The sequence below is a fragment of the Cebus imitator genome, unplaced genomic scaffold (assembly GCF_001604975.1).
Source record: "Cebus imitator isolate Cc_AM_T3 unplaced genomic scaffold, Cebus_imitator-1.0 Scaffold629, whole genome shotgun sequence".
NCBI classification, from domain to species: domain Eukaryota; kingdom Metazoa; phylum Chordata; class Mammalia; order Primates; family Cebidae; genus Cebus; species Cebus imitator.
Window position 1 is genome coordinate 122080 of NW_016107944.1, and position 13905 is coordinate 135984.

Sequence of the window (13905 nt, forward strand, 5' to 3'; positions counted from 1 at the left end):
GCAATGACTGAGAAACAGTGAATGTCACAAGGAGATAATTGGGCTCTTTATAAAGAGGCAATTTCTCCTCTACACATTCCCCCTTTCATCTAGAGATGGCTGTGGCTCCCAATCATGGCAAGAGCTGGGCTGTGTTTCTTCCACCAAATGCTCTGCTAGCTGACAGAGCCCAGGGAGCTGTGAAAATAGAAACAGGAGGGAGAGGCTGTAAAGGAGTTACCGAAGGCAACACAGTCTTAGCTTATAAATGCAAGAATTTCCAGCTTATGCTGTCCCACAGGGAAAAGCTAATGTGCAGGATAGGCCAACAGGTTTTAATTCCTACTGTTCCAATTTTTTGGAAGCCAAAGATTTTCAGACATTAAAAAAAAAAAAAAAAAAAAAAAGACTGCAAATGCCTGTACTAGGCTCCTTCCGCCAGAACTTCTCCAACAAAAGAACTATGTGGTGAAGAAAGAGATGTCCACAATGAACACCACCGGCCCCTCCAGAATTTACAGAGAGGCTCATACTTCTCTCTATTGTCAAGGCCAAAAAACCTTCTTGCTTTTATAATTGCAAGCTAAAAATCCTAAAGGCCTAAAGGAAGTTTATGTCCACACTGTTGAAATCTTATTAAAATTGGGAGGTAGACACACCTCTTTAGAATTATAGACTGTGTATCTAATGTCATAAATGTACATTTAAACTATGAAAAAAAGTACTATGTGAGTGAACAGATAATGCTGGCTGGAGTCAGAGCATATGAGAGGACCAGGTTCTGCATCAAGGGCCAAATTAAGTGCTGAGGACCCTTGTCCATCGTGGGTCATGGGTGCTAAGGTGAGCTCTGTTCAGAAACTACTTAATCCTCAGGGGAGGTCAGGCATGGTGGCTTATGCCTGTAATCTCAGCACTTTGGGAGGCTGAGACAGGTGGATCACCTGAGGTCAGAAGTTTGAGACCAGCCTGGCCAACATGGTAAAACCCCGTCTCTACTAAAAATATAAAAATTAGCTAGGCAGGGTGGCAGGCACTTGTAATCCCAGCTACTCTCAGGGCTGAGGCAGGAGAATCGCTTGAACCCAGGAGGCGGAGACTGCAGTGAGCCGACTTCACCGCCACTGCACTCCAGCCTGGATGACAAGAGTGAAATTCCATCTGGAAAAAAAAAAAAAAAGTCCTCAGGAGAATGGCCTCCTCCACCTGGGAAACAGGCGTGGTATCAGAGCATCTGTGGCTGGAAAAGGGACCTTAAAGAATCTATACCTCCAACTTCCACCCTCCCCCTTTCCATGGTAGCTGGAGAACACATGCTGAGCAGCTGTGACCCATTAGAGCCATCAGAGCAACACAGAGGGTGGCACAGGCACACACAGTGACGCTCAGGCTGACACAGATGTGCACACACGGAGTTAAGCCAATTCCAGCGGAGTCTGCAGTGCTATGCTGCCACGCTGCTCACCTCCAAGAGGCGACAATGCAAGAACTGGTGGTGCAGGCAAAACACATTTAAATCACAGACATTCTGTTTAGAAACCAATACCATTAATTAGGCACAGATGTTAAGTGTGTTGAACGATCGCTTTTAAAGATGTTTTCCTTGGATGTTTACTGGTGTTATATGAAAAACTCAGTAAGAATTAGACAAGTCACCCTAAAAGTAATGGCATTTGCTGTTTCAGAACAAGAGACACAAATGCCACGAACACAGAGGTCTCTCCCTGCTGCTGCTTGAGAAGCCTGTGCCATGTGTTGCTCACGAACAGCATCTTTCATTAAGAAAGCTTCTATATGGCCCAGCGTATCATTACATTGAGCTGCCTGTGTTTTTTCCTGATTTTGCCAGGCCCCAGGACTCAACTTTTCAGGAAAAAGATCTGATGTGTTCCTTTCAATGACAGTTTTCACTTCAAAGCCTTTTTCTTAATCGAGAGTTTTCAAAACTGGGAGGAGCCAGAGCTGAAAATGTTATTATCTTTTCATCTGTTAATTTATATGTATCCAGTGAAACACGTGACTTTTAGGTTCCTAAAAACACAATGGCTTGTTCACATTTCTGGAAGAGAAAGATCAGGTCCACAAGACACAACTAAGATATGGAGATGCCACTGTGTCAAAGAGATTCAAAGTACTGCACCAGAACAATGCTAAGGCTGGCACTTTCTCATTCTCCCACCATGGAAAGGTCAGCTAACCAGCCAGTCCAGAGAACAGCAGAGCTTTTTAAAGGGATCTTGAAAACAACCCGCTCTTCCCACATCTTTTAACAGAGGGAGGAGGCAAGGCTGAGAATGAGATATTACTGCAAACATGAGGCTGGGAATGAGATATTGCTGTTTGACTGCAAAGATGAGACTACTGCCTTCCATCCCCACGTACCTTAACATCAGTTATTCTGACTCTGAAATAAAGATATCTGCGAAAGTGTAACAGGACTGAAGATCATGGATGAGTTAGATAATATCCCACTGTTCAGTGACTGAGTTCCAGCATTGAATGCTGACTTGTACTTCTGCCTGGGCGCTTCATCTCCTGCTTATCAGCCTGGCTGCAACCAACCCCATGAGTGCCCATGAACGCAAACAGAGCTTAAGAACCGGGTAATCCCATGTCGGGATCCAGGTGTTTTTCGGGTGATCTTGCCTTCTCTCAGTTGTCCTTGAGGACCTCGCCAGAGAATGCTCTGTAAGTTCTTTGGCTGTGGCTGAACCAAGAATGACTTTTGAGTTCTCATCAGATGACTATCAAAGTCAACCTGAGTTTCAATCAAGAACTCATTCAGCCAAGATGGAAACACTAGGTGGCTTCTGGAGCTTTGAGGGTGTGAGTTGGTTTCAAGTCTTGCTCATTGGGTAGGTGCTGGAAGTGGCTGAACCATCAGCGACTAACTGCCAAATAGTCAACTCTTTAGAGGGGAGAGCTTGCCAGAGAAGTGCAAATCAGACCAGAAACCATCCCCAGCATTTGTCCGACGTCCTGCCAAATGCGTTGACAGGCAGAAACGTTCTGAGGCCTGATTTCAGTACCAGGAAATGTTCTCATTGGTGTCCATTCTAAAATTTTGAAATGTCTTTTGATAAGGGATTAAATTGTTGGATTGGTAAGTTTGCAAATCACTGGAAAAATCAAAAAAGAAACATTCTGTGTGTGTGTGTGTGTGTGTGTGTGTGTGTGTGTGTGTGTGTGTGTGTTTTAAAGTGACGTTAAGATTGAAGACGCAGGATGCAGCACAGGGAGTCCTAAACTGCCAAGATGCATGCAGAGATTTCCTAGAATATCAGGGTTCACGATGCATGGTCTGGCCTGTGTCTCAGAATATATGTAAGAAACACGGCATCTCATACAAGAACCCATTCAGGGCCACCATAGAAACTCAGGATCTGTCTTTTACCATTTATCATTAAAATAATGTCCATGTGAAGCAACACAAGTTCTGACTCGGATTTTCTTCCAATGACAAACAATAGGGAAGCAAGACAGAGGCAAACAAACAAAAGCATACACCGAGGCCACCCAGAACGACCTCAATACTGCTTCAAGAGGGAACACTGCAAAATCTAGTTTTCCTATTTAGGAGGCTGAGGCAGAACAATCTCCTGAGCTCAGTATTTCAAGTCCAGCTTGGGCAATATAGTGAGACCCCATCTCTAAAAATAAGTAACTAAATGAAATAACGATCTTGAGTCTGATTTTCCAAGAGTGAATTGTGGAGCTAGCTACATCTGATCTTTATCCTTCCCCAAAGGCCACTTTATGTAAAAGTCATAAACAAAGAAATAAGGAATTACTTAGAGCAGAATTAACAGGAGAATCACAACTGAATTCTGAAAAATCTCCTCTTTCCAATGTCATGAAATTCATGATAACAGAACATCAGATCAAAAGGCTCAGGAGCCATCTACTGATCTTTGAAACATGTAAAAATTAGGGCCAACTGATCACTATTCAAAACCCAGGAAATCTGATCTAAAAAGACCATGTTCGATATTTGAGAGACACCTGAAAATTCAAAATCATTTCCTAATATCCAAGAATCTCAAGTTAAGAATAATGATTCCTGATTGGGTAAATATAATATCATATTAAAGCATAAAATACTATTTATAAATGTGCGATTCCAGCTTCTCCCACTGCATGGGAATGACCTGTGCAAGGTAGTAGATTCATATTTATTAGTGTGTACTCCCCTGCATTAATAAATACCAAGATTCAAGGGGCACCCTAGACAGGACTTCTATTCTTTAAGCCTAGCAGGATACTTGGCTAGAACTTGCCCTCATATGTAAGTGAGGAGTTCAGCAGCCCTTTAAGCTGGAACACGGCAGGGACTGGGTACTGGACAGAATGTTCCTAGTGGTGCAGTGGTGGTAGTAACGCAGGGTAATCTCAGAAAGGAAACAGCAAAGCCTGGCACAGACATGAAGAGTCCCATCCTCACCACGGAGCCCCACACATAGTGATTAAGTGAGAAGCAAGTGCAGCCCGGGTGCCCACCAGACTCACGGAGGGGCGGCTCTGTTGGCGACCACCCTGCCGTGGCCCTGCACATCCCCCAGCTCCTTCTGCAGCCGGGCGTTCTTCTCTTCCTCCTCCAGCAGCTTCCTCTTCACGGTGCGCAGCTCCTGCTGGGCCTCACACTTGATGTCATTGGCCACCACCACCGCGGTCTGCAGATCCGCCTGGAACCGCCTCCATTCCTCGGTCTCCTCCTGGAAATGCCAGAGCCCACCCCTGTGTCAGATGTCTGCCAGGGCTGGTGCCTGGGCAGGGACCCCAGAGTCCCCATGTTGGTCACCGAGAAAGAATGCCAGCAATGCTTGGTCAGGACCTGCTTTCATGGTGTCTCACGGCTAGGAAAAGGCACTGGTGGGAATTATACCTTCAGGTTCTCCATCCTGACACCAAATGACTGCTTTGATTTTACTTCCTGCCAACAGGAATTTACAGTTCCAGGGCCCACCATGCTGGGAAAATGTTCCAAGAGAAAGCAGTATAGAGAGAGTGACCCAGATCTCAGAGGGGGTAATTTATAGGAAGACAGTGGTGAAGGCTCTTGTCCACATCTCACCTTCATTTGTTTGGTCAAAGTCTTTAGCTGCCTCTCCAAGTCTGACTTCTGTTCCTCCAGCTTGATCACATTACCTAGAAATAAATAATTCAGACAGGGCTTGGAAAAGCTGTGAGACTCTTAAGAGAAGGTAAGCTAGGTAGCAAAAGGGCAGCTCCAGATGCTACAACAGGCATTCAAATCCATCCATTCTACTCTAAACACAACTTTTAGCAATTTCAATTTACCCTGCAAGCCAGGGAATGGACACAAGAGGTTCCTCTGAGATAGAGAACAGGATGCTCTGGAAACTATATGATGTGTATTGAAGTTAAAGCCTCAGCAGACAGACTGTACAACCAAATAGCAGCACTACAGGAAGAGGCCTCCATGGCCATGCACACTTGCACCCTGACCCCGGCCTCCCTGGCACTCACACACAATCATCCTGTGTGTCCTTTATTGCTGTGAGAGAGAGGCTTTTACATGACAGGGCATATGAATGCTTATTCCTCCTGTGATTTGTAAAGCACTTTTCTCTGCCTCCTGGTTTCAAGTGATTCTCCTGCCTCAGCCTCCTGTGTAGCTGGGACTATAGGCGCACACCACCATGCCCAGCTAATTTTTGTATTTTTAGTAGAGACGAGATTTCATCATGTTGGCCAGGATGTTTTCGATCTCTTGACCTTGCGATCTGCCTGCCTCAGCCTCCCAATGTGCTGGGATTACAGGCATAAGCCACTTCACCCGGCCTGTAAAGCATTTTCTAGAGGTGTGAGTCTCAATCACAGTTAAGCCTCTGAATCACTGGTGAAGTTTTTCAAAAGCACAGATGTTCTAGTTCCACACTCCAGACACACAGAAGCAGAATCTCCAAGGACAGACAGAACCCAGGCATGTATGCATTTATCAGTTTCCCAGGAGGCTTGACCACCTCTCCCTACTTAAGGACACCTGCAGCCCCTCGGTCTCCCTGCCTCCAGTTCTCTCCTTATGGCTATCAGAGTCATTCAAGTTTAAATTTGATGGTGTCAATCACTGAGCTAAAATTCCTCAGTAGGTCCTCATGCTCTAACCTAGAGCATTACTTTTCTATGAGGGATGTAAACCAGAATCACCAGAGTAGGCTAAAAAGATGCTTGTGGGCAGATCCTACCCCAGCAGTTCTAGTTCTAATGGGACTGAGAGTTTGTGCATGGGATCAATGCTGCACAGCAGAAAACACTCCTTAACTTCCTTTTATTTTTCAGTCCATTTCTTTTCCATCAGGATCTTATAGGAAGAAGTGATTGGTCTAGGCTAGATTTATGTGTCCCTGGGTCTCTGTGCAAAAACATATCTTACTAATACCTCAATATCCTTTTAAAAAGTTTAAAAGCTTTCAAAAGATGATCTGTATAATTTTCAGTCTTAGATATATGATAATATAACCACAAAGGTGGGTCTAAATTTCGCTGTGGACATTAATTACACACTGATTTTCTTGGTGTGTCTGTGCTTTTAAGGATTTAGGGACAATATAACCCTATTTTCAACAGCAAAACATCACAAAAACAAAAACAAAATAGAACTTGTTGTCTTTGACTTTTCTTCTCAATCATGCTGCTGGGTTTGGAAGGATACACTGATGATGATGGTGTCTAGGTTTTCAGTTGCATCCTGACAACAGTCTGGATGGCACCAAATGCCAAGGTTCCCAGTTCTACTGCATGTCATGTCCAAATAGGAATGGGGCAGACGCTGTCAACTCTGCTAACCAACGTCTGAAATACATAGTCAATTCTAATATTCATGATAATTGCAGAGTTGCCATGAACACCAAATCAGCAAACACTGAACTACTGTCCCTAGGAAAAATACGAGTTAGGTTCCTGTGAGCCTCTGATCATGAGATTCTCATCAACTAAAATGTCATTTGCATTATATAGACTCATCTACCAATGTCTCTATAAAACAAGCCAGGCTCATCGGCCATGGAAACCCACTCTTCCCATTTCTCTCTTTCTGAATAACATTAAGCAAGTATTTTAAATTCTTCTTCAGCCTCCTGATCTGCAGAGCCTGCCTTGCCTGCAAAGTTAACCTTTCTCACACCTTATGCCCTTTTGAGACTTGGGTGCCAACCAGCACTAGCCGAGAAGGGGTTAACATTTTCCTGCCCCTGGGTGATGTGAACATACATTGCTTTGGTTTTCAGCCTCACAACAATATTGCCCACTGCTTTTTAGAACTGGATGTCATCTCACAAATCCATGAATTTAGCACATACTTTTAACAGGTCTCAGGGCAGCCTTTTATACATATTGTCAAACTTCCTCTCCTCTTCCCTGATGCACTGTATTGGGTTTTTTGTTTGGTTTGTTTTTTAGAGATGGAGTCTTGCTCTATTGTGCAGTCTGGAGTGCAGTGGCACAATCTTGGTTCACTGCAGCCTTGGCCTCTCGGGCTCAAGAGATCCTCCCATCTCAGCCTCCAAAGTAGCTGGGACTATAGGCATGCACCACCACACCTGGCTAGTATTTAAATTATTTTTTTCTCAAGACAGGGTCTCATTATGTTACCCAGGCTGGTCTAAACTCCTGGGCTCAAGTGATCCTCCCACCTCCGTCTCCCAAAGCACTGAGATTACAGGGATGAGGTCACTGGACTTGGCCTGATGTGCTATATTGTTGATTCAATAATGCTGAACTCATGCTCAACAGAACAAGAGCTTGTGTCTGCATGAAGCCTCCCTAACACACGTGTTTTCTCTGTAGGTGCATCTCAACCTCGCTCTGCTTGGGGGCAGTGGACAGTACTGCAGCACTGCACTCGGGGCCATTTTGCTGCACACACAGCAAAGTCACCAAAAACAAAAACAAGCACAAAAATGTTTAAAAGCAAGGTATTAAATAGACTGTAAAAAAGACACATGTACAGTATGTGAAAGCCAAGTGTCTCCGTGTGACCTGAGTTGAAAACATAAGCAGTGAATGACACAACGTTTTCACTTCTCTGTGCATGTCTCAAAATGACTGTGGAAGTGCTCTGTGTATTGGTTTTGGGGTTAAAATACATTTTAGCAAGCAGGTGAATTCACAAATGTGAAATCCCTGAATAAGGAGGATCAACTACATGGGATAGGGAACTTCTCAGGCAACTGACCAAGCCATTCTTAGTAATGGCCGGTGTGACAACGGTTTGTGCATTAAATCTTTTGTTACAAAAGAAAATACATTAGATGTGATAATTTGACAAGGCTTATTTGGACCAAAAAGATAATATTTAACTAATCACTTTTAAAATTTTATTTCCCAATTCAAAACAATGAGTTCATAAATAAGTCATATGCTGATGCCTCTTCAGCAACTAAGTGTCTGACATCTGTAAGTTACTTGATATCCTACCACCAATTGGACACATGCAGGAATTGTTTTCTCCCTTAGACCAAGCGTACACATTTCTGACACCTATCATCCATCTCTATCAAATCCAAGAGAGAACACAGTGTCAGTACTTGATGACTGGCAAACAATTTCTTCTGAATAACTTTCTCCTACCCCGCAGAATATCCTTAGAAAGGGTTCCTGTGAACTCTCAGACATAGCTAAAAGTGTCCTAACATGTGGCCTCCAAGCTGATCAGGCTGCCTAGAGGCAGCAGCAGCAGCATGGCTCACACACAGCACATCCAGCACAGGCAAAAAACATTTGCAGCTGGGTAGAGTGTCTGGCTCACACCTGGTAATCCCAGTGGTTTGAGAGGCCAGGAGGATCACTTGAGCCCAGGAGTTTGAGGCTGTAGTGAGCTATGATTGCTGCAGTGAGCTACAACTGCATCACTGCACTCCAGCCTGGGTGATACAGTGAGACCTCTAAAAAAACAAAATGAAAAGAATTTGCTATTTTTCACAACCACCTACATTGCTGACTCATGTTCAACAGTCTTGTCTTCTGCCATCACAGTTTCCAAAATGACTGCTATAATCATTGATCTCTTAATCTGTAGTTTTTAAGCTAGAGATTAATGATTGTTTCTTAGGTGGCATTCTTCCTAGGAGATTACAGCGTACTCAAATGAGAGACTTCATAAACCCCAGCCAACACATGGTCAAAAACCCTGCCACAGTCGCCCACTGCTACTGGTTTCTTTAGTGTCCTACTCAGGTCCCTTCCACATTTCACCTGGGCTTGACTCCACTTTCTTTCTTTCTTTCTTAATTTTTCAGACAGAGTTTCGCTCTTGTTGCCCAGGCTGGAGTGCAATGGCGTGATCCCAGCTCACTGCAACCTCTGCCTCCCAGGTTCAAGTGATTCTCTTGCCTCAGCCTCCCAAGCAGCTGGGATTACAGGCGCCTACCACCACACCTGGCTAATTTTGTATTTTTAGTAGAGATGAGGTTTCACCATGTTGGTCAGTCTGGGTCTCAAACTTCTGACCTCAGGTGATCCACCTGCCTTGGCCTCCCAAATTGCTGGGATTACAGGCATGAGCCACCATGCCCGGCCAATCCCACTTACTTTCTAGCTCACTGATAAGCTGATTATTGTGTAACTTGACAGCCCGGTGCTGTTCCACCTGATCTTCCAATTCAAATATGGTTTCTTTCATGTCTTTGATCTCTGCATCACTCTCTGAAGCTTTTTCTTGCAGCTTTAGGCTGGTCCTACTTAGCTGTTCTGCTTGGTGATCACATATCTCCTTCAGGTATGAATAATCCTTTTCCACCTAAAATAAAAGGAAGGTTCCTTGGTCAGTTTAACAACAACAAAATTCCCACAGTGACCTGTCCACTAGAAGCCCAAGCCCCAACATGATGCAATATACCCATGTAACAAACCTGCTCATGAAACTATTCAATCTAAAATAAAACATTACAAAAAGCTCCCCACAAGTCAGCAGCAGGCTCATGACCACAGTAGCAAAAACGCTTTTGGCACGTGAGGTTTCTTGCATTACCTCGGAAACAGCCAAGGCTGTAAACAGTCAGAGAAACACAATGTATGCTCCCAAAGGACTGGATCCTGTGATGCTTCCTACAAGCAGGAGAGAATCTACACGCACTTAAACATTCCTCTTTCCGCAGCTGGGGAGTGCAATGCTTCCCTGGGAGACACTGGCCATGCACCAAGAGAGATGCCTGGTGCGGCCGCCCTCACCACACATCCGCTGTGGAGCAGCGCCCTCTGCTGCTGAGCTGTGAACAACATCCCTGAAATCAGGCTAATCTGCAAACCCTCAGGTCCCCTTACATACACATAAAGATACTTGTGGTTGCAATGCTTCTTTAGAGGAATCTCTAAAGATTCTTTATCACATTCATGCTCTATCACAGCAAAAATGTGATAGAGAATGCAGACAGAAGGCACACAGAAACGTGCATGCACCAGAAGCACAAAAGTGGCACAGCATAGTCGCTCCACCTGTTCAATTTTTGTTAAACACTTTAAATACACAGAAAAGCACCAAAAATAATCATGCACCAAACAGATTTAACAATAGTTAAATGTTGCCACATTTGCAAAATCTTTTTACTTTAATAAGAATTTCTTAAAGCCTCTACCTTCCCTTCCACCTCAGAGAGTAGTATTATCCTAAAATTGATATGTGGTCATCCCTTGAAGGGTTTTTCACTTTTACTATATACGTATGTGTCCATGATAATATGCAGTATTGCTGTTTTATACAATGTTATACTACATTGTGCTTTTGCAGTGGATTATACTGTATCTGTATTATACTGCATGCTCTTGCTTTTTAACTGTTTTCTTTTCTATTCTTTTTTTTTTTTTTTTAGACTGAGTCTTGCTCTGCCGCCCAGGCTGGAGTGCAGTGATGCAATCTCAGCTCACTGCAATCTCCACGTCCCAGGTCCAAGGGATTCTCCTGCCTCAGCCTCCCAAGTATAGCTGGGATTACAGGCATGTGCCACCACACCTAGCTAATTTTTTTGTAGAGATAGGGTTTCACCATGTTGGCCAGGCTGGTCTTGAATTCCTGACCTCAGGTGATCCACCTGCCTCGGCCTCCCAAAGTTTTGGCATTACAGGCGTGAGCAACAGCACGCGTCCAACTGTGTTTTTAAAATGTATCCATACTGATACACATCATGCTGGTCATTAATTGCTGCACAGCATTTCACTGTCTTAATATAGTATTTTATTATTACAAAAATGCTGCAATAAACATCATTGTCCCTTTTCTACAGTGCTTCAATTAACATTACTGAATAGCTGTATATTTACCATGTAATCTAAGCTTGATGCCTAATAGACTTCTTCCTAGACTTGGGGTAGGGGTGGGGTTTCTTTGTATGCAATAAAATTTTTTTCCAATTACATTTCACGTGCAAAACCTTCTGGCTATAAGCTCTATGGCAACAGGGACTTCTCTGTTTAATTCACGATTGCATCCCCAGTGTCTACACAGCATCACACACAGGAGGCATTTAATGAATATTTGATGAATGAATGAACACTGGGAGGTAACACTGCAGGGTCATTCACTGGGACGTTGTGATAAAGGATAAGGAAGGGAGGGGAGACCTGGAGACAGAGCAAGACGGCTGAAAAGACTCCTTCAGCAATGCACCCTTCCTACAGAAACACCAAATGGAATTGCTAGCCACATAAGAAAGCATCTTCATAAGCACCAAAAATCAGGTGAACGATCACAGTGCCTGTTTTTAACATTCTATTAAGGAAAGAGGCACTGGAGAGGGGAAGAAAGAGGCTTGACTCTCCAACATCCCCTTTCCCTCATTCGTTGGCAGCAACCACATGGTACAGAGACAGCATCTGTGCAGCCATGGGGAGGGAAAGCACAATGATTGTGAGACTTTGTATTGGAATTTGGTGCTGTCCCATCATAGCAGAAAGCAACACAGGACAGAATTCAGGCAGCACCCATGGAAGAAGCATTTAGACCAGCCCTAGCTAGAGGGGAGTCTTCCATCCCAGTGAGAATCTGAGTTCTGGCAAGCCCCACCTCTGTGGGCTAAAGTACTCTGGAGTCCTAAGCAAGTGTGAAAGACAGTCTAGGCCACAAGGGCTGCAATTCCTGGACAAGTCTTGGTGCTGTGCTGGGCTCAGAGCCAGTGGACTTGGGGTGCACATGACCCAGTGGGACACCAGCTGGAGCAGCCAAGGGAGTGCTTGTACCACTCTTCCCCCAACCCCAGGCAGCACAGCTCACAGCTCAGGGAGGAGAGGGAAGAGTAAAGAGGACTTTGTCTTGTAACTTGGATACCAGCTCAGCCACAGTAAAATAAAGCACCAGAGTCCAGAAGTCCCCCTTCCAGGTCCTAGCTCCCAGATGACATTTCTGACACAGCCTGGACCAGGAGGGAAACCCACTGTCTTGAAGGGAAGAACCCAGTCCTGGCAGCATTAATCACCTGCTGACCAAAGAGGTTAAACATCAGTGGCGCCCACGCAGTACTCGTCATGGGCCACATACTGTACTGGCTTCAGGTGTGAGCCAGTGAGTTTTCAGCTGTGATGGTCACAGGGAGAGATTCCTTCCACTTGAAGAAAGGAGAAGGAAGAGTGAAGGGGATGTCGTCTCGCAACCTGGGCACCAGCTCAGCCATAGTAAAATAAAGCACCAAGTAGGCTCCTAAAGTCCCTGATTCTAGGCCTTAGTTCTTGCACAGCATTTCTAGACCCGCCCCGGACCTGAAGGGAGCCCACTGCCCTGAAGGGAGAGACTGAGACCAGCTGACTAAAGAGCACTTGGGCCCTGAATAAACATCACTGGTGCTGCCACAGGCCTGGGGTGATGCTGGCCACTGGTACAGATCCCTTTGGTTTGAGGAAAGGAGAGGGAAGAGTAAAGGACTTTGTCTTCCAACTTGGGTGCCAGCTCAGCCACAGTAAAATAAAGCACCAAGCAGACTCCTAAAGTTGTAGACTCCCAAAGTTGTAGATTTCAGATAGCATTTCTAAGACCCACTCTGGGCTAGAAGGGAGCCCAGCACCCTGAAGAGAAAGACACAAGCCTCGCTGGATTCCTCATCTGAGGACTAAAGGGCCCTTAGGCCTTGAATAAACATCAGCAGTAGCCAGGCAATAGTCACCACAGGTTTTGACTGAGACCCGGTGCTGGGCTGGCTCCAGGTCTGACCCAGCACAGTCCCAGCAGTGGTAGCCACAGGGGTGCTTCACTTCTGCTCCAACTCTAGGCAGCTCAGCATGAAGAGAGAGACTGTGTATTTGGGGGAAAGTAAGGAAAAGGAGCAAGAAATTTTGCCTGCTAAACTTGGAAATTCTCCTGGATCTTATCCAGGACCACCAAGGTGGTACCTCTATGAGTCTGCAAGAATCACAGCATTACTGGGCTTGTGGTGCCCCTAATGTAGATACAGCTGCAGTGACCAAAGCCTTAGATCACAACACTCAATTTCTTTTGAATACCTGGAAAGTCTTCTCAAGAAAAACAAATGCAAACAAGCCCAGACTGCAAAGATTACATAAATCCCAGACTCTTCTATGCCCATCTATGAACATCCAGAAATTTATGACATACTGAAGAATGCATGAGTCTCAACAGCATAACTGCTCAAACAGAAGAATTAGTGAGCCGGAAGACAGGCGATTTGAAAATCTACAGAGTCAAAATTTAAAAAGAATGAAGTACACATACAAGATCTAGAAAATAGTCTTAAAAAGGGGCATATCCAAGAGTTACTGGCCTTAAAGAGGAGGTAGAGAGAGAGAGACTGGGTAGAAAGTTTATTCAAAGGCATAATAACAGAGAACTTCCCAAACCTACAGATATTAATACTCAATTACAATAGGTTATAGAACGCCAAGCAGATTTAGCCCAAATAAGACTATTTCAAGACATTTAATAAACAAATTCCCAAAGTTCAAAGATAATGAAAGGATCCTAGAAGC

The 13905-nt window shown here is 44.5% G+C and overlaps 1 protein-coding gene across 7 annotated transcripts in view; it reads right to left on the bottom strand.

Moving 5' to 3' along the window:
* Positions 1 to 13905, bottom strand: part of SPECC1 (sperm antigen with calponin homology and coiled-coil domains 1) — a 269791-nt gene that overhangs the window by 105422 nt on the left and 150464 nt on the right. For 3 of the 7 annotated variants that reach the window (XM_017517388.2, XM_017517387.2, XM_017517389.2), the window contains 4 exons: positions 9529 to 9736; positions 5051 to 5124; positions 4486 to 4691; positions 25 to 177 (listed from right to left, as the gene is read on the bottom strand). In XM_017517388.2, the coding sequence (XP_017372877.1) occupies positions 156 to 177; positions 4486 to 4691; positions 5051 to 5124; positions 9529 to 9736 (510 nt within the window). In that variant the 3' untranslated portion in view covers positions 25 to 155. Of the gene's footprint in view, position 1; positions 178 to 4476; positions 4692 to 5050; positions 5125 to 9528; positions 9737 to 13905 lie in introns of those variants that run through there. The other 4 variants (XM_037734510.1, XM_037734511.1, XM_017517382.2 and 1 more) reach the window with 2 other exon arrangements.